This window comes from Diabrotica virgifera, chromosome 8 (genome assembly GCF_917563875.1).
Source record: "Diabrotica virgifera virgifera chromosome 8, PGI_DIABVI_V3a".
In the NCBI taxonomy this organism is placed as follows: Eukaryota; Metazoa; Arthropoda; class Insecta; order Coleoptera; family Chrysomelidae; genus Diabrotica; species Diabrotica virgifera.
Window position 1 is genome coordinate 29,929,914 of NC_065450.1, and position 25,131 is coordinate 29,955,044.

The 25,131-nt window shown below is 33.6% G+C and overlaps 1 protein-coding gene and 1 long non-coding RNA gene across 6 annotated transcripts in view; one reads left to right on the plus strand and one right to left on the minus strand.

Moving 5' to 3' along the window:
* Positions 1–25,131, minus strand: part of LOC126889850 (zinc finger protein 235-like) — a 204,985-nt gene that overhangs the window by 54,416 nt on the left and 125,438 nt on the right. For 2 of the 5 annotated variants that reach the window (XM_050658537.1, XM_050658536.1), the window contains exon 1: positions 7,422–8,154. The exons of 2 other annotated variants lie outside the window; for them this stretch is intronic. In XM_050658537.1, the coding sequence (XP_050514494.1) occupies positions 7,422–7,668 (247 nt within the window). In that variant the 5' untranslated portion in view covers positions 7,669–8,154. Of the gene's footprint in view, positions 1–7,421; positions 8,157–25,131 lie in introns of those variants that run through there. One more of the 5 variants, XM_050658539.1, reaches the window with a different exon arrangement.
* On the plus strand, positions 13,402–16,463 carry LOC126889854 (uncharacterized). The gene is made up of 3 exons (XR_007700192.1): positions 13,402–14,173; positions 14,881–15,038; positions 16,282–16,463. It is a non-coding gene; the product is annotated as an uncharacterized LOC126889854 (long non-coding RNA).

The following is a 25,131-nucleotide window of genomic DNA, read 5'->3' on the forward strand; positions in this document are numbered from 1 at the left end:
TAGCACATTTAAAAAAAATTCATTGAATTCAAAGTTTTATGTTTGATTTAAAAATAATGTATATTTTTGTATTTTTGTTTTATAAATAACGAATAAAATATCCTGATAATAGAAGGTAAAATGAGGATGGGAGGCCGCTTTTCTATAAAATCACCGGGCCGTTTGAAAAATTTCAGCACGCCACTGTTTTATTATATTGGATAATGAAAAAGTTAGGTACTTTAACAACTGGCCATGTTCGTCATCAGTAAAGGTTTTTTTTTAAATAAGTGCGTCAAACTTTAAGGGGTAATTTTACACATGAAAATAATGACAGTTTGCTTAATAATTATATGTCCGCAAACGCTTCGTTTCCGAGATACAGGATGTTCAATATTTTTTTACAAACTGACAATTTATTTATTGCTTTAAAACCAGTTGAGATATGCAAATCAAATTTGGTGGGTTTTAAGACGTAGTTATTGCATATTTTTTGACATACAATTAAGAATTTTATATTCACCATTGGCGTGCGTACGGGTAATATTATGGGTCATAATACCCGTTTGCGCGCCAATGGTGAATATAAAATTCTTAATGGCATGTCAAAAAATGTGCAATAACTACGTCTTAAAACCCACCAAATTTGATTTGCATATCTCAACTTGTTTTAGAGCAATAAATAAATCGTCAGTTTGTAAAAAAATATTGAACATCCCGTATCTCGGAATCGAAGCGCTTGCGTACATTATGATTATAAAGCAAATTGTGATTATTTTCCCATGTAAAATTACCCCCTAAAGTTTGTCGCACTTATTTAGAAACACCCTGTACTGATGACGAACATGGCCAGTTGTTAAAGTACCTAACTTTTTCATTATCCAATATAAGCAAATGAATCGAAAGACAAAATGTTAAGAAAACCTGGGGCTATAGTTAGCTTTTAATTTCAGTATTTTATAAATGCTAGAATAGTCCACAGGATGATGGGAACTTTGAGAAAAAAGCACAGTTTGATTCGTACACCCGGTATATGACAGTTTGACTGTCTAGCAACAATATTATTACAGCGATATTGTCAATGAATAAGGCTACAGCGTGGTAAAAAAATCACTTAAATCCAACAACAGGTTTAGGAAATTCTAAACTTCAAAAATGACCAAATTTTTAGTGGATCGATTTTTTTGCACCGCAGTGTAGTTAAAATATAAAGAGGGATATGGTAGGTAAGAAGAGTATTTTTTTTGCTGCATGCTCAAATCGGTGTATTCAACTTGAAATAACAGAGAAACTGTCGATTTTAGGTGTATATTGATACCAATAACTTTTGTAGTACTTGAAAAGACCTTTAAAACAAGCTATACTAAATGTCAATTACATTCAAATTAAGCGAGATATTCTGCAAAAAAGTTGATGACTAATGTATTTTAAGAAGAAATGAGAAGTATATTTAACCTCTCATCCATCAGAACTTAAATACATCGTTTTCCTTCTACAGTACTTTTGATTATAGTGTTATTTCTATGTTCAAAAAGTTGGACTGGATGTAAATGAATGGTTTTTGAAAAAAAAAATAAAATTTAAATTAAATTTAAATTTTCTTAAAAATCTTCTTTTCCTCCATGTAGGTAACTCGAAAAATATAAGAGATACGAAAAAAAGATACCACACAAAAATGTAAGGATTTTTCAGATAAAAATTTCCTTTTTATTTTTTTATTACTGTTTCTCTTATCGTTTTCAAGTTAAATGGAGAAAAAGCAAGATTTTTAAGAAAATTTAAAAATGCGCTCTATAATTTGATCTTTTTTTTCAAACACCATTCATTTTAAACCCGTCCAACTTTTTAATCATAGAAATAACACTATAATAAAAGGTTGTGTAGAAGGAAAACAGGTAGAACGTTTACATTTTGGTGGATGGGGGTTAAAATTACTTCTCATTTTTTCTTAAAATACATTAGTTATCAATTTTGTTTGCAGCATATCTCGCTTAGTTTTAATGTAATGGACCTTTAATATAGCTAATTTTAAAGTTCTTTTCAAGCACTACAAAAGGTATTAGTAGCATTATACACCTAAAGTCGACCGTTTCTCCCTTATTTCAAGTTGAATACACCAATTTGAGAATGTACCAAAAAACAAACTATTTTCACTTATTTATTTATTTCTCTATATCATATCTCTTTTTGTATTATAACTAGAAGATTTATGAGGAAAAGTGTCTCTTTGTTTTTTTTATAACCTACAAAAATGTTTAGTGTTTTTAGTTAGATGCATAGTTTTTAAGGTATTCGCAAAAAACCGTTCGAAAAGGTATCATGTTTCAATGAAAATGGCCAATTTTCAACCACGAATATCTCAAAAAGTATTGAGTTTTCAAAAAAAAATATAGAACAGTTTTTGCTTAGAATTAGGTTCTCTAGCGAATTCCGTGGTAATTCTAACCAAAAAATTTTCCACCCCTAAGAAGGGGTGGGAACCACCCCCAAGACAAAAGCACACATCGGCATAGGGTAGACTTTGAATTAGGAGATAAGTAGATGCTAGGCCCAAAATTTTATTAAATTCCATGCAGTAGGATAGAATTCGGAGTTAATATCCTATTCTTGCTCCCATTGACTGGCGTATTTGATGTTATAGACTTTCTAATTCGTGACTGTTTAATTTGGAAGGGACCACAGAAGTCTATATACCAACATTCTGAAAGACCCTTGATGAACGTACCCTTTGTTCAGGAAGAGATCCCATTAACTGTTCACTAAACTTGGCCTTAAATTTAAAACAGGTTACGCATCTGTGCAAAATCCTTTTAATTTCTTAAAAATCGCATGTTTTTGCCAAATCATTCTCAATTCACAAAGTTGATACGTTGATAGGCAGCTAACCGATCCTGTTTCATTGTAGCTATCATTATCTTATAGAATTTTTTATGCGAAAAAGAAAACTAAAGGATCTTTCTGCTTCTGTGACTGTCTCTGGTAATGTGCAAAATATTCTTAATGCAATAACGATTCAAATTTGAGATGTTTAATTGTATTAAGTAAATATATTGGAGAAAGTTGAGATTCACCAATATTATCCTTGTATATCGCTCTCAAATGAAAAATTTTTTTTATCAGTTCTTCACTGATGTCTTCTTTATAAAACTTGCGCAATACATACATATATCAATTTTTTTCTTAATATTGTCTTCATCTCGGAATCTCCATAAAATGTTAAATAACGAATGAATTTTATTTTCTGCATTAAATCTTCTGGTTAAATTGCTGATTATATGAAAATATTAAATATTTCCTAGCGAAATATTGCGTCTGGCTCAAAATTATCAGTCGCATCACTACTAGGCCCAGGCAAATCATCAAAAAATCTCACAAGCTTTTTGCACTGTTTTTCTTTATTTGATGTAGAATGTAGAATAGAATAGAAATATGCTTTGTTGTCACTGAAAATTATACAATTTTATGGACAAAGCTTAACATAAAGTCATAGTCATGTAAATTCTGGATTTATTCCATAATTGCTGGTAACTAATTTAGATTCTTCGACATAGATTTTTCTGATTTTTTGTAAATCTTCTAGAAGCCTTGATATATTTTTAATCTCCATATCCATACCATAGTTTTATTTATTTATTTATTCATGGGCAAGCCCTATTCAGATATAAATGTTACAGTGTTCTAAATTATCATAATATAACATAACAAAGTGGTAAAAAAATAATTCTATGAGTAGTACAGTTACAAAGAAGAAAAAAAGATTAAGATAACATATAGGTCAGTACATTTACAAACAAAAGATAACACATAAATCAATTCAGAAATGTTCCAAGGTATAACGGTTTTGAGTTATCTAATACATACAGGTCGTGTAACACTAATCACAATACAAAAGCTCTGGCCGAAAGTGTTAAAAAGTTAGGGAAGAAATATAATTTTTAAAGCGGGAAACTGATATATTAAAAATTTCGAGGTTATTTAATGAGTTAGCTAATCGAAGAGTTCTAGGGATGAATGTGTTGTAAGAATAATTGAATCTATGAAAAGAATCTATAAAAGGTTTGCACCTGCCTAGTCGAATCACTGGGGACAAATAGAGATATTTTGGAGAGAAGCTCGGGGCAGTGTTTTTAGTTAGATGCATAGTTTTTAAGGTATTCGCAAAAAACCGTTCGAAAAGGTATCATGTTTCAATGAAAATGGCCAATTTTCAACCACGAATATCTCAAAAAGTATTGAGTTTTCAAAAAAAAATATAGAACAGTTTTTGCTTAGAATTAGGTTCTCTAGCGAATTCCGTGGTAATTCTAACCAAAAAATTTTCCACCCCTAAGAAGGGGTGGGAACCACCCCCAAGACAAAAGCACACATCGGCATAGGGTAGACTTTGAATTAGGAGATAAGTAGATGCTAGGCCCAAAATTTTATTAAATTCCATGCAGTAGGATAGAATTCGGAGTTAATATCCTATTCTTGCTCCCATTGACTGGCGTATTTGATGTTATAGACTTTCTAATTCGTGACTGTTTAATTTGGAAGGGACCACAGAAGTCTATATACCAACATTCTGAAAGACCCTTGATGAACGTACCCTTTGTTCAGGAAGAGATCCCATTAACTGTTCACTAAACTTGGCCTTAAATTTAAAACAGGTTACGCATCTGTGCAAAATCCTTTTAATTTCTTAAAAATCGCATGTTTTTGCCAAATCATTCTCAATTCACAAAGTTGATACGTTGATAGGCAGCTAACCGATCCTGTTTCATTGTAGCTATCATTATCTTATAGAATTTTTTATGCGAAAAAGAAAACTAAAGGATCTTTCTGCTTCTGTGACTGTCTCTGGTAATGTGCAAAATATTCTTAATGCAATAACGATTCAAATTTGAGATGTTTAATTGTATTAAGTAAATATATTGGAGAAAGTTGAGATTCACCAATATTATCCTTGTATATCGCTCTCAAATGAAAAATTTTTTTTATCAGTTCTTCACTGATGTCTTCTTTATAAAACTTGCGCAATACATACATATATCAATTTTTTTCTTAATATTGTCTTCATCTCGGAATCTCCATAAAATGTTAAATAACGAATGAATTTTATTTTCTGCATTAAATCTTCTGGTTAAATTGCTGATTATATGAAAATATTAAATATTTCCTAGCGAAATATTGCGTCTGGCTCAAAATTATCAGTCGCATCACTACTAGGCCCAGGCAAATCATCAAAAAATCTCACAAGCTTTTTGCACTGTTTTTCTTTATTTGATGTAGAATGTAGAATAGAATAGAAATATGCTTTGTTGTCACTGAAAATTATACAATTTTATGGACAAAGCTTAACATAAAGTCATAGTCATGTAAATTCTGGATTTATTCCATAATTGCTGGTAACTAATTTAGATTCTTCGACATAGATTTTTCTGATTTTTTGTAAATCTTCTAGAAGCCTTGATATATTTTTAATCTCCATATCCATACCATAGTTTTATTTATTTATTTATTCATGGGCAAGCCCTATTCAGATATAAATGTTACAGTGTTCTAAATTATCATAATATAACATAACAAAGTGGTAAAAAAATAATTCTATGAGTAGTACAGTTACAAAGAAGAAAAAAAGATTAAGATAACATATAGGTCAGTACAATTACAAACAAAAGATAACACATAAATCAATTCAGAAATGTTCCAAGGTATAACGGTTTTGAGTTATCTAATACATACAGGTTGTGTAACACTAATCACAATACAAAAGCTCTGGCCGAAAGTGTTAAAAAGTTAGGGAAGAAATATAATTTTTAAAGCGGGAAACTGATATATTAAAAATTTCGAGGTTATTTAATGAGTTAGCTAATCGAAGAGTTCTAGGGATGAATGTGTTGTAAGAATAATTGAATCTATGAAAAGAATCTATAAAAGGTTTGCACCTGCCTAGTCGAATCACTGGGGACAAATAGAGATATTTTGGAGAGAAGCTCGGGGCAGTTACACAGCCCCGATAATTTTAAATAAAATTATTAAGTCTCTTTGTTTTCTGCGTACCTCAAGAAGAGGTAGGTTCAGTATGCGCTCTAATGCAGAATAGTTGTGGTATACATGCATCTTAGTGGCAGTATATCTCAGAAAATTGTGTTGGACAGCCTCTTAAGTTTCAGTTTATGAGTAAAGTAATAGGCGGACCAAATTGTGGAAAAGTAATCGAAATGCGATCTAACCAGGGAGAAATAAAGGGATTTAATAGCTGAGATGTTAGTAAAGTCTCTGGTGGTTCTTTTTATAGAGCCAATCATCTTCATAGACTTCTGTATTGTACTGGAAATGTGTGATTTATAGCTAAGGGCGGAGTCAAGGATTACACCTAGATCCTTAGTTTCAGAGGCAGAATGTAAGGTCAGCTTATTTATACTATATTCGAATATGATTGGATGATGAGTTCGATGAAAACGAAGAATATGGCATTTGGATGCGTTCAAACACATAACTCTTGAGCCACTTCAATAAAAGGCAATCAACGCCGTATAAATAAAGTTTATGGATCAAGAGCTCATGATTAACTTTGTCGAAAGCTTTGGAAAAGTCAGTATACACAGAGTCAACTTGTAACCCCCTCTCAATAGCATCTGTCAAAAAATCAACATATGTTATGAGACCCAATTCTGCTGATTTTTTGGATGTAAATCCAAATTGTTGGACCCCTATAAATAATTGGCGAGCAGTCATAACTTAAATAATCAGAAATAATGCTCTCAAAAACTTTAGGAATAACACTAAGAATAGAAATGGGATGATAGTTACCTATATCCGATTTTCGACCTGATTTATATATTGGAGCAACATAAGAGTTTTTCCAGTAGTCTGGAAATTCCCCTGTTAATAGAGACTTATTGAATATTATAAAAAAGTGGGCGTGATAGAATGAAGCTGAATGTTTTAAGGAAAGTAGAGGGAATTCCATCAGGACCAGGACCTTTGTTGGTATTAAGATCAGATAGTTTTTAGTAGATTTTTGAAATTTCAATGTGATAATTAGACACATTAACCAAAGGTAAAATCTGGGTTACATGCGGATGTAAGGATTGGTTTGTATAGACGGAAGAGAATTGGTTAGCAAAAAGATTAGCAATATCAGTTCCATTGAAGGCAGTACGATCTCCAATAGTCATTGTATTACTTTTGAGTTTATCTGAGTGCACTGTAGTATTTGTCTTCTGTGATTTACTGCTGTTAAAATTTTAAACAAAATCGATTAAAGGTCATAATTTCATAATATTAAATATAGCCGAGTATTAATTAAATGCATTATGGGCCTAAAGTGAAAAGCAAAAAAATGGGAAAAATTACGTCTTTGGTCTGGTCGACGCCGGGCCATGGTAAAATGTACCGGCTGTACCGCATTCTCGGCGGCCCTGAATATCTGACTACTTTATATTATTGCTACTAACCTTTTTCAGTTTTTTGGTTTTCTTCAAAGGGGTTAAGTTTATTTGCATGTTGTTCTATTTCAGTCTTTATTGGATATTCCTTTAAGTCTAAATAATCATATGAGCCATGTTTAAATTGCTTATTGGATTCCTGCTTAATTTCACATTTAAAGACATCCAAAAAAGAAGCACCCTCAACCAATTCATTGTCATCTACTTCTACTTTACAAGGGTCCTCGATAATTTCTTGTTTTACTTGTACTTCCATTTGATTACTTGATTTTATTGATTTATTAACATACTATTAAAAACAAGTAAGAAAACTGTCTGGCAAAAATAAATAAGAGTAAAATTTCTGTTTTCAGTAAACAGTAGCACAGACAGACAGAATAACTGAATAAAACCCAGCAGGGTTGCCAGATGATCAAAACGAAAATATCGTACAATGCTGCAGAAATTATCGTTTTTTAAATGATTTTATCGTACAACCAACTGCACTTAATTTTTCGGTAGAAATCGTCAAATTTCGGTAGATTTTATTTTTTTACCTCTTTTGCTATCACATTGCAAAAAAGTAATACTTCAGGTATGAGTATTCAAAAACTACCTTCATCATCATATGATGATCAATAATCATCATTCATCATAAAAAATATTCAAAGTTCAAAATCGGTATACGTATACGTTAAAAAAATGTATTTTCTCGACTTTTATAGCATTTTCTTCATTTTTTTAATCCAAAGTAACTCGAATAGAGCCGCCTAACAGAGACGAAGACGCAATACTAAAAATATCAAGGATGCTTTAGTTTTGTTATAATGAATGAATTTAATTATAACAAAAATAAAACTGCATATTTTTTCCTGTTGTAGACTTTTTAGAAAAATTTACCACAGGTGTACCTTTTAACAGTCCCAATACAAATATCCTCATCTTTGTTAAAATTAAAAATGTTTGTTAGGATAATAAATAACAGTTATGTTATTTCTCATATAAAATTTTTTTTATAAATTAAAGTAAATATATGTATTTATAAAATAAGCAAAAAAAGGTTTTTTTCGATCAATTGTTTATGCATTTCACATACTTCAGAAATTATCGTACATTTATTCATATTGATCGTACATCATACAATACCTTTAATTATCGTACAAATACGATAATTATCGTACGTCTGGCAACACTGAAACCCAGTGACAGTGACAGTAGGAACAGTAGTAATCACAAACTTTGACTGCTCTCCTCTTCTTTCTTTTTTCCTAGGGCCTCCACGTTGTCTCCTTTAAGCAGCACAGTCAACACTTCAACCAGTGATGTCAGGTCTGGGGATTTTTCCTAAGATCTGCGAAAAATTGATAATCTCTGGTCACGGTTGAATACAGCACACAGCCAGTCTGTGTCCATTGAACAGGCAAGAACCACAAGTTTTTATCGAGCAGGGAACCATGTTGCCCTTTGAGCACTCCTAACACATTCAATCTTTTAACATCGACTTGGACTCGCTATAAATATCATATAAACCATGATACTACAAATAAAGTTATTTATAGTATCATGATGTAAACCATATTTCTCGATGTTACCAATTTCATAAGGTTGTTAGTTTCATGTACTAAGCAGAACGCACTGAAGATGATCTGATCTAGATCGAAAACGTTTTACGAATCCTTTTGGATGACTTTTAATGGTATAAACTTTTTTATACCATTGTACAAACGAACTTTTTACTTATGTATGATTTTTTAATTATGGCATACAGCCAGCTACTGGGATTTTCCCATTGATTTTTTTAATAAAATATATGTACGTGCTGCCATCTATTTAAAGAATTGTTAAACGTTAGTTTCTATAATCGCCAACTATTTTAACTGCGGCTTGAACATACCCCTTAATGTGTATTACAATAATTCCATTGATAAAGGTACCAACTTAAAATAGAAAGTCCACTTTAACTTATGAAATCGAGCGTAAGCTTACAACCGCTAACGATTCAAACTAATCGGACATTACGAACTTGCAGGTTTCCAGTTACGTCACGACTCCCCTCTCTTTAGGATTTGCAATATTAGGTTTGTTCCAACACAACGAAGAACCGTGTAAAGGTCATGTTACTATATAGGGTGAGGCAGATAACTGGCCTATTAGAAATATCTCGAGAACTAAAGGCAACAGAATCATGAAAATTGGAATAAAGGGGTTTTGAAGGATGATCTATTAAATGAAAATATTTTCATCTCTTTGCAACTTCCGGTTATACCGGAAGTTGCTTATAACTTCGTTTTTTTAATGGGACACCCTGTATATTTTTATATTTTTGGATTCTCTTCGATGTCTTCTTTCTTAAAATATGAGGTTTTGTAATATTATACAGGGTATTTTAAAAGATAATTACGTTTTTTTATTAATTTCGTAGCAACATTCACACCCTGTAGAATTGTAGTAGTTTGAGATCTAAAACTCTACTTACGTTCAAATGATTTTTAATATACTCTACTATTGTTAAGAATCATTAGTATAGCTAAATTTTTAATTTTAGTATACAGGGTTGGTCGAAACTCAGAATGAGTATTTTCTGAGGTTTCTTAAATGGAACACCCTGTATTTTTGTATTGTAGTGAAATGATATTTTATAGTACTTTTTTATTTCTTAAGCATTCCCTACACCTAACTGCTTTAATTTGTGAGTTATTGGTGATTCAAGCTAAACATTAATTGCAACAAAAAATACGTAAAATTTTATTAGGTTGGCCGTGAAAATACTTAATCCCAAATAATTTTTCAGAAATAAATACATATTAATCCAGACTGGTCCTTAAAATTACCAATAATGGTTAGCAATCAAAATAAGTACGTAGTTAAGATTGTTGGTGCGATTAACAATTAAACACAAATTAAAGCAGTTAGGTATAGGCAATGCTTAAGAAATAAAAAAAGTACCATAAAATATCATTTCATTACAATACTAAAATACAGGGTGTTCCATTTAAGAAAACTCAGAAAATACTCATTCCTAGTTTCGACCAACCCAAAATTAAAAATTTAGCTATACTAATGATTCTTAACAATAGTAGAGTATATTAAAAATCATTTGTATATTAAACCTATAAATCTCACCCTGTATATTTAACGTTCCATGGTACTGCGCAGGACGGTGATCGTTACATGGACGGTTTCTCGTTGTGTTGGAACAAACCTATATTATCTCGTTATAGGTTTGTTCCAATATGAACTTTTGGACGGCCCAGAAACCGTCACGAAACTACTTGTACCGTTTGTTGTGCGCATGTTCGTAATTGTATCGCCCAGTTATCGTCCCATAACGGTAATTTGGAAACCGATGTTGGAACGGTTATCTGACTGATAACTGATTTATCTATCATTAGGTTTGTTCCAACATGAACTTTTGGACGGTCCAGAAACCGTCACGAAACTACTTGCACCGTTTGTTGTGCGCATGTTCGTAATTGTATCGCCCAGTTATCGTCCCATGACGGTAATCATATATTTGTCATTTTTATTGGTGACAGCTTGTGTGCTTTTAGTCGATCAAAGGCTCAAAAACTTTAAAGAATTAAGTCCTAGTGCGCAAGTCAGTCCAACCAGCACATTATAGGTTTGTTCCAACACGACCGAGAACCGTCACGAAACGGTATTACTGAAATGATCATCACGAAACCGTCACCGAAAGATCACAATTCTTGTTGGAACAGTGGGAAGGACGATCCGATGACGATCATATTTTTGTTGGAACGGATTTTGTTTACTGCGCAGGAGCATTACCGTTTCGTGACGGTTCTCGGTCGTGTTGTAACAAACCTATTATCATATATTTGTCATTTTTTTTGGTGACAGCTTGTGTGCTTTTAGTCTATCAAAGGCTCAAAAAGTTTAAAGAATTAAATCCTAGTGCTCAAGTCAGTCCAACCAGCACATAATAGGTTTGTTCCAACACGACCGAGAACCGTCACGAAACGGTAACGCTCCTGCGCAGTAAAGAAAATCCGTTCCAACAAAAATATGATCGTCATCGGATCGTCCTTCCCACTGTTCCAACAAGAATTGTGATCTTTCGGTGACGGTTTCGTGATGATCATTTCAGTAATCGGGCAAATGCATAATGTGCTGGTTGGACTGACTTGAGCACTAGGATTTAATTCTTTAAATTTTTTGAGCCTTTGATCGACTAAAAGCACACGAGCTGTCACCAACAAAAATGACAAATATATGATTACCGTCATGGGACGATAACTGGGCGATACAATTACGAACATGCGCACAACAAACGGTACAAGTAGTTTCGTGACGGTTTCTGGGCCGTCCAAAAGTTCATGTTGGAACAAACCTAATATGCATTTGCCCGATTACTGAAATGATAATCACGAAACCGTCACCGCAAGATCACAATTCTTGTTGGAACAGTGGGAAGGACGATCCGATGACGATCATATTTTTGTTGGAACGGATTTTGTTTACTGCGCAGGAGTGTCAGTCGTGTTGGAACAAATAGTATCATGATATCTGGGACTGGGGAATAGTTATTTTTCTAACTAGTGCGGAATGTGATACTTTCTCGCACGCGACTGTCGTTGACGCGAACGACGTGATAGCGGAGTTCGGGCAAGCAGTCAAGTGCGGGAAAAACACTTTCCGCATGAGTTAGGAACAATATTTTTCTAAGGCCGTACGTTTGGAAAAATGCAAATTTAATCATTTGAAAAAACAAGAATATCTTTATACTTCCCAGATAGCACGGGACGTCCCCAAGACGTCCGTTTCAGGTCCCAATTAATAATAACTTTCATTGATTTGGCATCTGCAGTGTTGCCATACTTTATTTGTTTATTTTTTGTATAATTTCAATCTATGGTATAAGGTTTGTTCCAACATGAACTTTTGGACGGTCCAGAAACCGTCACGAAACTACTTGTACCGTTTGTTGTGCGCATGTTCGTAATTGTATCGCCCAGTTATCGTCCCATGACGGTAATTTGGAAACCGATGTTGGAACGGTTACCTGACTGATAACTGATTTATCTATCAATATGTATTCCAGAAACCGTCACGAAACTACTTGTACCGTTTGTTGTGCGCAAGTTCGTAATTGTATCGCCCAGTTATCGTCCCATGACGGTAATTTGGAAACCGATGTTGGAACGGTTACCTCACTGATAACTGAATTTATCAATATGTATATTGTTGTTGGTATATCCAATGATAAAAGCTAAAAATGTATGCCGTAGATATATTAATATTATGTGACACATGACAAAAGCTCGAAACAAATGACAATCACTGAAAAACCCTATTTCCCGATTACTGAAATGATCATCACGAAACCGTCACTAAAAGATCACAATTCTTGTTGGAACAGTGGGAAGGACGATCCGATGACGATCATATTTTTGTTGGAACGAATTTTGTTTACTGCGCAGGAGCGCTACCGTTTCGTGGCGGTTCTCGGTCGTGTTGGAACAAACCTATTTTGTTGGTATATCCTATGATAAAAGCTAAAGACGTGATATATTAATATTATGTGACACATGACAAAAGCTCGAAACAAATGACAATCAATGAAAAACCCTATTGGCTCCGTGCGTCTCCCCTCTACTTACAGTCACGTGACACGCTGTCAGATTTTGTCAGGACGTTTTAACATTGAGTCTTATGGGATTATTTTGTTAAACTTGAATATTTTATTTTGTAGTGATAATAACCGAATACAATAGGGCTTTTCATTCACAATCATTTGTTTCGAGCTTCTTTCATGTGTCACATAATCTTAATATATCTACGTCATACGTTATTGATATAACCAATGGTACAAACCAAAGACGTATGACGTAGATATATTAATATTATGTGACACATGACAGAAGCTCGAAACAAATGACAATCGATGAAAAGCCCTATTGTTAGAATTCATTAGTTATTAATTTATACTGTAATTTATAGTGCAACAAAAACATTTTCTTTTTCGTTAATAAAGATTTATTGACATAAACCCTAACAACACACAACATTCCAGGAATGTACTACCAAAGTTCTATCAATATTTGAATGTCCTGGACATTTAGGGAACATTCGGTGAACATCTGTTTAAATTATTCCTGGAATGTTACCATAAGACATTCTGTGAACATACTACCAATGTTCATATATTTTAAGTTGCGAAATAATACATACGTGTAACAGATACAACATTACTTATAACATACCAGACAAACTAAGTGACACTTTAGGCCTACAGTGCAATAATATGTCAAATTTAAAGAGTTTTCCAAGTTCAATTAATACAATATTATAAACATACAAATGTAATAAAAATTATTGTTCGCGAATATTCAATTTGGAATGCGATTTTGTTAATAAAAAAAATACTTATAACTTATGCAAAACCCAAGAGAGGCATTTATATTTATTTCTTTTGCGTTCATTTTCAAATTCGCCGTGCATATATTTTTGTGCATGGCGCTTGAGAGGGCATCACGTGACTAAAAACGACCAACCAACGACCTCGCTTCGGCCATCTTGGCATCTTCATCTTGCCACCTTTGTATTATTTGTGCTTTTTAAGAATATTTTTTTAATTCGGATACTTTTATAATAGCTTTAATAGTATTATTAACATAGTGAATAAAATGGTGTCCTGTTTTTAACGCAGTTGGAGTAGCAGAAACAAATGTAGATAAAAAAATCTGCAGGAATAACGTTTCAATTATGACAGAAGCTCCAAACAAATGACTGTGAATGAAAATGAAAAGCCCTATTAAAAGGTTAGTATGCAAATATGTAAACGAAGGCATGCCCTGTATTTCAGAAAATAAATTAATACTATTAATACCCTAATAATACTATTCATAAAAAATCTTTTAAGTAACCTAGATATAACAAAGTGAATAAAAGGCATAAATCAGAAGAATTATTATTTTATTTTATAAGTTAATAATTGGTCATATCCATTTATTATTTTAATAATAATTGTGAATAAGCCACAATAACTTCGCTTATTCCTAACTAAAATAGTAAATAGAGATAATAACAATAGGATTTGTAAAACTAAAGTAATTCTTTTTGCGTTTTTGCTAATGTATGCCTTTATAAATAGGATGGTAGACCACACACTATAATATGCAGTACCAACTAATGAATACACAGAATATTATAGTCGATTTGCTAAACTCAGTCTCAGTACAACTGGCTAGTGATTTTAGTAAATAATTTTGCCAATTTGGTAAAATTGCAAAAAAAAATAATAACTAAATAGTTAATAATTACTGTAATTTTGGCAAAATTGGCCAAAAACAAAAAAAATTACCTACTAAAATCACTAGCCAGTTGTGTCAGAGTTTGGGGAACCGACTTACTAATAAACAATTTCTAAGCTGTTTTATAATATTTTGTGAGTCCATTAATCATATTTTTTATTTAAAACTAAAATTTGTTAATAATGCTTAGTAATGCCTATATTTTGTATTTTTAGCTTTCCAGAAGATCCTGCGAAGAAGACATGAAGTATAGATCAGATTTGTTAATAGAGGAGTATGTTCAAAACACTTTTTAGAAAAAGATATTGACAGAATTTCACTTTCATCTGTTCGTTTAAGAGACTGTGCTGTTCCAATAGCTTATGTCACACAGGTATATGCATTTTTTTTCTTGGTTTTAACATCTTTAAACGCGAAATACACAATAGCTTATCGAATTGATGCCATGTTATTTTTCTTTATTAAGGTCTTTGTTTATTATTGTGTATGTGTATTAACAACAGAAACATTTTTGGTTATTCTTTATTTTATTTTATATTTTGTCATCAAGTGTTCAGTCAATGTATGTAGTTTTCTTATGTACACCTTTATGGGTTTATACCTGGTGGATGTATATTTCAATAAATAAATAAATAAATAACCTAATTAATAATACAGTCTGTACAATATAGATACTGTTGTAATTCATTATCTACATCGGAGATCTAAGTTGACATTGTTGCCCAACTGCAAAAAATTTTTGAATTCATTTTAAGTCAAATATATCACATAATTATTGCGAAGTAGATTATACAACAAAACAGATTAATATTCAATGTAAATAAATAAAAACATCAGAAATAGAAAACAAGAATTAAGGTATAATCTTATGTTACAGTTATTAAGGTACCAAGGGTATTATAAGGATAATAACGCTTGAGGTCAATGGTGTTTTTAACAAGGGCCTGAGGGATATACGTTGACCGAAAGCGTTATTATTATAATACCTGTGGTGCCTTCAACGTTTAATGTCTGACTAAATTATTCTTTATATGTGAAAAATTTGAATGAATTTTGAATTGATTAGTTTTTAAATAAGTACATTTACCAGTAACAGTAGTAACATAATTGTGGTAACCATAGTTTTACTTAGGTTGATATTTGTCAACTTGACAGTATCTAAGTCGTTATTTAAATTTAATGCCCAAGGGCGTTATATCGTACTTAACAGACTTCGAAATGTCATTATTTGTCAAATAATGTACCAGTAGGACATTAAAGTAAATAATAAAAACAATAAATATAATGAATACTAAATACTTATTTGTTTGTGAAAAATCTATTTCTTTGTGGCTTTTTTGTAATTAACTATTCTAATGAGGAAATAAGCCACAATTTACTTGAAAAAATAATTTTATTAAGGTTTCTACTTCCACGTCGGATGTCGTTGTCAAAATACAAAATGTTCATTATTATTATTTTATTTATTAAATATTATTTATTATTTATTTAAATATTATTTAATATTTATTTTTTTATTATTATTATTTATGCGTATTATTACCTGTAAATAATATTTCTTCTGATTGTTAATTGTAAAGGATAGAAAAATTACCTTTTATTTTATTTTCTTTTAGAATCAGCTGAGAGAAGTGGTCTACAAAAAACCAGAAAGGAAACGGAATATGTGGCTACGAAAAGCAAAAGAAAGGTTTACAAAGCAAATGTGACACATTTTTTTATAATATTTAGGAATGTCAGTAAATTACATTAAAAAATGTATGTAAAGATTTTTTGCAATAAATTTTTTTTATATTTATCAAGGATGTATTATTTGGTATGGCCACATATCGTCAGCGATGTGACAATACCTCCTATCTGTTTTTTTCAAGAGATTTGTAAGATAGACTAAAAACTTGTTTCGGCCACCTCCTGTTTTCATATATTTTTTGACTTGTTTTGCAGTAAATTCAACTATCTATTTACTACAAAAAAGTCAGAATACGTACGAAAACAGAAAGTGACCTTAAAAAATGTTTTTCGTCTCCTGCAAACCTCATGAAAAGACATATAGGAGGTATTGTCACATTACTGACGATATATTTCAGTGAATGTCTAAAAAATATACTGTGAATGTTCAAAGAACGTTCGTAGACATTCATGGAATGTTCTAACAAGACATTCAGTCTAAAAATATACTGTGAATGTCCAAAGAACATTCATGGAATGTTCCAACAAGACATTCAGTCTAAAAAATAGACTGTGAATGTCCAAAGAACATTCGTAGACATTCATGGAATGTTCCAACAGAACATTCTAAGAATATTTAAAATGCTGACACAGCACTTTCCTGGGACTTTCCAGGGACATTCGTGTGCATTTGGGGACATTCCAGGAATGTTTTCAATGTCCTGTGTGTACATTCTAGGAACATTCATGGAATGTTTTGTGTTATTAGGGAACTGCGATAGTGAGGTTATGCATACAAAATCAAACTGATAATCAATTTGGAAATAGAAGAATTTATATCAGATTAAGGGCGTTTTTATTTTCTGTTTATATTAATACATAATATCACTAGCGGGACACGGCATTTTTTTTAAATGTCTCATTTAAATGTTACACAAAGCGTCCTGATAAAATTTCAAAAAACCGCCATCATGAGCAGGTCGGTCGATTTTGCTTTGACACATTGTTAACGCTCAGAGCAAATTTCCCGATTACTGAAATTATCATCACGAAACCGTCACTAAAAGATCACAATGGGTACGTTCGGACGACCACAGCGGCTGGACAGCTGAGCCAGCAGTAGCTGTCAGACGTCACCGCTGGAAGCCAGCCGCTGAGAGATTTACTAAGCTTTCCCTATCACGGCTGGATGCAACCACTCAGCCGATTTCTGCTGCCAGCCAGCCGCTATGGTCGTCCGAACGCACCCAATTCTTGTTGGAACAGTGGGAAGGACAGTGGCGTAACTAGTCTGACCTGCGCCCCAATGCAAGTATTCTCGTGCGCCCCTATTCCCAGACTTATTCCTCCCCCCCCCCTACACAACCTCCTACGAAACTAACGCACTTTCTATATTTCTCCGTACTTTCAGGGGATACTATTTCAGTACACACGACATTGTACAAGCAATATCCAATCAGAGAACAATTATTCCAAGAAATATAACAGTAATTTTAAAGTTAATTATTAAAAAACATTATTATTCAAAAAATTAATTGAAAGTAAATTTAAGGGGCTATCCTAGTGTAAAAGTACGAAATTCACATACTTTTTTGTTAATTTCTAAAATAAAAAGAATAGGTCTGGATCCCGCGTATGAAAAAAAATTGATTAATAGCAAGCTGAAAATTTGTTAATAGCTTAAGCTTAAGGGTGTCTAGTCGGACAAACTTTGATATGTGGAAACACTGGAATAGGGGAAGTTGTAATTGTGGAACCGGTTAAAAATTTGGAATGGTCAGACCACGAAAACGTCACATGTATTTTGTCCGACAGAACTTGCAATTGATTTGTTACCCTTTCATTAAACTCTCATGCAAAAATCAGACTGCTATTTATCACCTGTCATAATTCCTGCCATTTGACATATTCTACGTGTTCCACTCATTATAATTCCCAGTTGGTGATTAATAACAGCCTGATTTTTGGATCAGAGTTTAATGAAAGGGTAACAAATCACTTGGAAGTACTGTCGGACAAAATACATGTGACGTTTTCGTGGTCTGACCGTTCTAAATTTTTACCCTGTTCCACAATTAAAACTTCCCCTGTTCCAGTGTTCCTATATATCAAAGTTTGTCCGACTAGACACCCTTAAGCTATTAACAAATTTTCAGCTTGCTCTAAATCAAGTTTTTTTTCATACGCAAGATCCAGACCTAGAACTGTACCAATTGTTTTGAAAATTTGCATGAGCATTTATTATAAAAAGAAGTACAGTCGAACCCGCTTATTGGAATAGCCTTTGTACCAGGCAAAAATATTCTTATAACCGGGATATTCTAATAACCGATCATTGGTGGCTAGTCGAAATAAGTGTACCGAATATACGTAATAATATTATTTACATACTATGCCAATGTGTAGTTTTATATACTATGCCAATATTTTGTAGTTTTACATACTATGCCAATATGTATATCATATATGTACCTACATAATCAGTATATGTAAATTTTTTTAGGTCTTTTTACGTCAATAATACAGTAGTGTAACTACTACTTATCTATGTATGTGTTGAATACCAAATTACATTATATTATGTAATTGAATGAATAAAGTAGCAGTAGGTAATTAATATAAAATATATGCAATATGTAGATATGTAAATATTCTTATTAAAATGCATATATGTAACAAAATTACTTATTTTTTCTTGAGAAATTATCGGTAATTATAGCTTTTTTATTGTCAATCCCTGTGGTCATCCTTAATCCATTGGTTGAATGGAACTTTTATTGGCGGCAAGAAATGGATGAATTTAACAAAGCCATAATTCACATCTTTCAAGCAAATAGGTAAATACTCTCTGGGTGAATTCTAATAAACTGCTTCTAAGAATTTTATAGCAGGCAACAGTGCCTTTGTGTAGACAAATAAAAATTACTTTATGACCCATGCATTTTTCGGCTAGATCGAATTGGTAGGTATTGTACTCGTAACAAAGTAATAAATATTTATTACCCTAATAATATCGACGCTTTGTTTACATGGGCGGTTTGCCAACGTTTGACGCCGCGGTTTACCTGAAAAACCCAACCGCCGCGGTTCAAGTTTAACATAGAAACAAATGCAACCGCTCAAAATCGTACACATGCAACCTTTCCGCCGTCAAATCGCGGCGGTTGTAAGTTTATTAGGGGAGGAATGAGACCGCCAGTCAATCGCTCTCATGTGTACGAACCGCGGCGGTTGGGTTTTTCAGGTAAACCGCGGCGTCAAACGTTGGCAAACCGCCCATGTAAACAAGCTGTAATCCAGCACTACACACCCTTGACGACTGACCATAATACCAAACATAAGTTAAATTTTTATGTAGTAAATTGTAAAAAAAATATTCGTTGACTTGTAAACATGGGCGGTTTGCCAACGTTTGACGCCGCGGTTTACCTGAAAAACCCAACCGCCGCGGTTCAAGTTTAACATAGAAACAAATGCAACCGCTCAAAATCGTACACATGCAACCTTTCCGCCGTCAAATCGCGGCGGTTGTAAGTTTATTAGGGGAGGAATGAGACCGCCAGTCAATCGCTCTCATGTGTACGAACCGCGGCGGTTGGGTTTTTCAGGTAAACCGCGGCGTCAAACGTTGGCAAACCGCCCATGTAAACAAGCTGTAATCCAGCACTACACACCCTTGACGACTGACCATAATACCAAACATAAGTTAAATTTTTATGTAGTAAATTGTAAAAAAAATATTCGTTGACTTGTAAAATATGCTAATAAGCGGTATTATCTAATTAGAGCCTATTCCAATAAAAGGATAAATTTATTAAGGAGTAAATGGAAACGTTTCGGGAACTCGAATTTATATTCCATAAACCGGGATATTCCTATAACAGGGATTCTAATAAGCGGGTTCGACTGTACATGTAAACTAATTTTCATAAAAAAATTTCGAAAATTAAACGATTTATGCGCCATCTACTTGCACCGTGAAAATAAAAATATAGCTCCACTGCTGCAGTAATTGGGACTAATAGAGACCCTGAAACATGAAATTTCAAAGTTATTATTGAAATATGTTATTTTCTATCTATACCATCAACTAAGAGTATTTGTGGCCGGCCACAGTTGCTCATCTGTGATGCAACGTCCACGCAACATAAAACCCACGGTCAATCATCGGAAACTATTTTTGTGGATCTACAGAGTGCCCGACCAAAGTTGCCCGTCTGTTATGGCGCTAACGGAATAAAATACCACGAATATTTTTTTACATTTTTGAAGTTATACTTCTTTACCGGCGATAGAGGGTGAATTTTTATATGGTAAAACCTAGCGACCGGGCGCATGCGCATTATAACTTTGTTCTGATTGGATGTTCAAATGACATGTCAAAAATTATTCAATGTGGCGGCTGTGGCACAGCTGTAGTTAGATTATTTATGGTTGTTGCGTTTTAAAATTTGTGTAAAAAGAAACAACAAACAAAAGTTAGTTAATAGTTATACATACTGCCTTTTTAAATAGTTTTCATATACCAATATTTTTGGACTTTTGGACTATTTTGGACACGGAAAACTCATTCTTAATTTGGTAAGTAATTTTTATTATAATCATATTGTAATTATACATTTGGATTAGGTTGAAATACATACATTTATTTTCTCAAGAATGAGGATTTTAGAGAGAAATCCCAAATTAGGTTCGATTTTTATTTTTAAATTATGATTTTTTGGCGTAGATTTATTTATCTAGTAGGTATGTAATGCTTTGATTTACATACTTAATTTGATTACCAACAAAAGTTCTACCAATCTTCATCTAATATATTGTTTTCTTACTGTTCTGTTATATTTTTATATTTTCTTCCACAAAATTTACTACATAATTTAATTTTCAAAACAACTGTCAAACAGTAAAACGTTCAGTTACCGTATTTTTCCACATGATAAATAATGTGGGATTGGACGAGTGAGTCTACGCTTCGATTACGAAACAAACCGCCCCGAAATTCACGAGTTCAATTCCCGATGCAAGTTTTATTTTTTTATTTTTTTATGCATGTTATGATTGTAAGTATATTTGTTATATATTTTTTTTTTTCAGAAAATGCGTATTTAAAATTTTTGCCAACAATTATTATCGTTCAGAAATCATTCTTTCTTTGTGGCATTTTTCAATGTGTTTGTGTGCGTTTTATTCTTTTATTTTTTTAAACTTTTGGTATTGTCTTAAAAATCACATAATATGTAGTAGGAGTATAACTTCTTACGTGCGTACAAAGTACACACACATTCTTGTTTATTTTCGGGAAGCTACAGGGAGTTTTGCTTCAACATATTATTTTGCTAAAATTTTTCCAGAATATCAGTTTGTTACGCCCCCCTAAGGCCTGCGCCCCAATGCACCGCATTGGTTGCATTGGCGTTAGTTACGCCACTGGGGAAGGACGATCCGATGACGATCATATTTTTGTTGGAACTGATTTTGTTTACTGCGCAGGAGCGTTACCGTTTCGTGACGGTTCTCGGTCGTGTTGGAACAAACCTAATGTACAAGAATAATAAGATTGTATAAGAATCAATAAGAACGTTTAAAATATAAATGTAGACTTATAGTTTGAACAAAATTTATAATGTTTATCTTCTTTATCTTTTTTATTTATCAGTTGATCCATGATACTGTGACACTATTTAGTCCGCTCACGAATTGGCCTATTTCTTCCCGAAGCTTCTCGGCGTTACGAGACAATACCATTCTTATCCACGGCGTTCGGAGATGACCGCTGCCGAAGTATATATAGAACCGAGATTCGAGCACAGGCCAGTCATTAGTTATCGGAATTATTATGTTTAGTTAATTAAATCATAAATCTGAGTTTGTAAATAAATTAGATGTGTTAGTTGGTGTTATTTGTAATTATTAAAATAAATAAGTGATGTAAATAAAATAATATAAGTAAGTCTTCCTTTATTTAAATTAAACTTAGTGCCTAAAGATATAAATAAATAAAATAGTAGAGTCAATCGCGTAACAAATGGTGCAGAAGTAGGGATACTTGAAATAAATAAAATTAATTCGCGTAAATACAGTGTGGAATCTTTAATAATAACTAAATATAAATCGTAATAAATAAAGAGTGTGACCATGTCTTCACAGTGTAAGCCGAAACTTTCTGATCTGCGCCTTACGGAGCTCAGAACAGAACTGGAAAATCGTGAGCTCGACGCAGCGGGGAAAAAGGCTGATCTAGTGGTTCGTCTGAAGATCGCACTACAGGAAGAGGGTCATGATCCAGAAACCTACGTGTTTGAGGACAGGCAAACTGCTTTAATTTCGTCAATTTCTAAAGAGATTTCTCAAGTTTCCTCGGATGTTTTGAAAGTTTCGACAGACATTACATCGTTAAGGCCGCGTCTCACCATCAAATAATTTGATCAAACAGTTTGAGCAAACTTGACGTACTTGAAGAAGTACGTCAAAGTGACGTCACAATTGCAGTTTTTTGAAATTCTAAAAATCTGTGCTCTCACTATCAGTCTAGTTTGATCAAATTTTTTGTATTGAGTTGTCTAACTTGTTTGTACTTTATTTAAAATTAAAATTTTTCATTATTATCCACAATGAACACTCAGGATGTGACGTCACTAACTGTCACTTTCAGTTTGCTCAAACCAGTTTGATCAAATTATTTGATCGTGGGACGCGGCCTTTAGAGAGCAAAGTTTCTAGTGAAATCTCCCAAGTATCGACAGACATTACATTGTTAGAGAACAAAGTTTCTAGTGAAATCTCCCAAGTTTCCTCGGATGTTTAGAAAGTTTCCTCCGATGTTTCTAAAGTTTCGACAGACATTACATCGTTAGAAAAAAAAGTTTCTAGTGAAATCTCCCAAGTTTCCTCGGATGTTTTGAAAGTTTCGACAGACATTATATCGTTAGAGAACAAAGTTTCTAGTGAAATTTCGAAAGTTTCGGGTGATATTTCATCCCTTGACAGCAAAATGACTAACGAGATCTCTAAAGTCACTTCGGATTTTGACGACAAGATATCGTCCATAAAATCTACTTTTGAAGAAAAGATCAAGGAAATAGAAAAGAAAATGGAGGAAACGGAAAAAGTAGACAAAGGTATGGAACCCATCTTAACAGACATTAAAAATGATGAAACCAAATACAAATTGGAGCCACGGTCGATAGTTGAAGGGAGTGTAGGTCATGCTCGTGTTAAGGTGCCAAATTTCGACGGAAAGTCATCATGGAACAACTACATGAAACAGTTCGAATCGGCGGCCAGAGCGAACGGATGGTTCGAAAAAGAAAAAGCTGTAAACCTCACTATTGCTCTTCGAGGCGACGCTTTGGATGTCCTCCAGACCATAGCCGTAGAGGAGACAGATGACTTCGAGCAGCTGAAAAAGAGACTGAATATGCGATACGGGCACGAACATTTAGAGCATGTCTATCAGTCGCAGTTTAAAAATCGAAGACAAAAGAAACATGAAGCTCTTCAAGAATACGAGGTCGATATTGCCAGGTTGGTACGATATGCATATCCAACAGCTCCCGAAGACATGATGGAAAAGTTGGCTGTTCAAACATTTATTGATGGCCTTCGTGATCATGAAATGCAAAGAACACTGCGATTAGCTCGTCACAAGACGCTGGTCGATGTCTTATCTGCCGCTCTCGAATACGAATCAGCTACCCAGGCCTCCGGTGGATACAGTAAAGTGAGGACTGTGAAAGAGGAACAGGATGAGGACAAACTTGACCAGCTTGTTAATATGATGAAAGACATTGCATCCAAGAAAACGAAGACCATAAGGTGCTGGAACTGTGGTGAAATGGGACACGTACGGAGTTCGTTTAAGTACCCTAGGTACAATAACAATCAAGAGACTCACCAGCAGGAAAACTAGAACGGGTCGGCCTTAGGGGGGCAGCTTCGACCCGCAACTTTTCCAAAGACCCTCTCATACTAATAGCTTCTTTGAAGTGTCGTGAAGATAGTGTATATGTGGATGGAGAAATAAATGGTAAAAAGTATACATTGTTGGTGGATACCGGAGCGACTAGGACCATTATGCGACCGTCAGTTTTAAATAGCCGTAAGAAACTCTTACCAACGAGGTTGCGACTGCGGACTGCCACAGGTGGAAATGCCAACATCCACGGAGAAATTCAGATACAATTAGGGATTGGAGCAGAAAAGTTCGTCCATACTGTCATAGTTGCAGACATCGAAGATGTTATATTAGGAATGGACGTAATGAATTTGCATGGATTTCAATTGGATTTTAAGCACAGGGTAATCAAAGTTGGCAACGAGGAGGTATTTCTTCATCCACATGATGACAGCACTGTGCTAGCAGCCATTAAAGAAGATACAGTTGTGCCTGCGAGGAGTGAAACGATCATCGTAGCGCGGCTACAGGGAATTGTAGAAGAAGGAACACCTGTTATGATGGAGCCATGGAACCACGACGAGGAGGTTGGCCGAGGAATCATAATTGGAAAGGAATTGGTTACTTCTGCTAAAGAAATTCCTGTGAGATTGATTAATGTCAATGACTACCCGGTGACCATCAAGAAGGAGACAAAAGTAGGAACTTGTGTACCCGTGACGTCCATAATCCGTCAGACAACAACATCAGATAATTCCAACGACAAGTTCGACCAAATGGTTGCAGTTGCAGGCCAATCTCTAAATCAAGTGGAGAAAAGGAAATTAAGGGAATTTCTTCGGCAATATCGTGACATATTCGTACCGAAAGGAGGAAAGACAGGAAGAACGACAACAAAAAATTG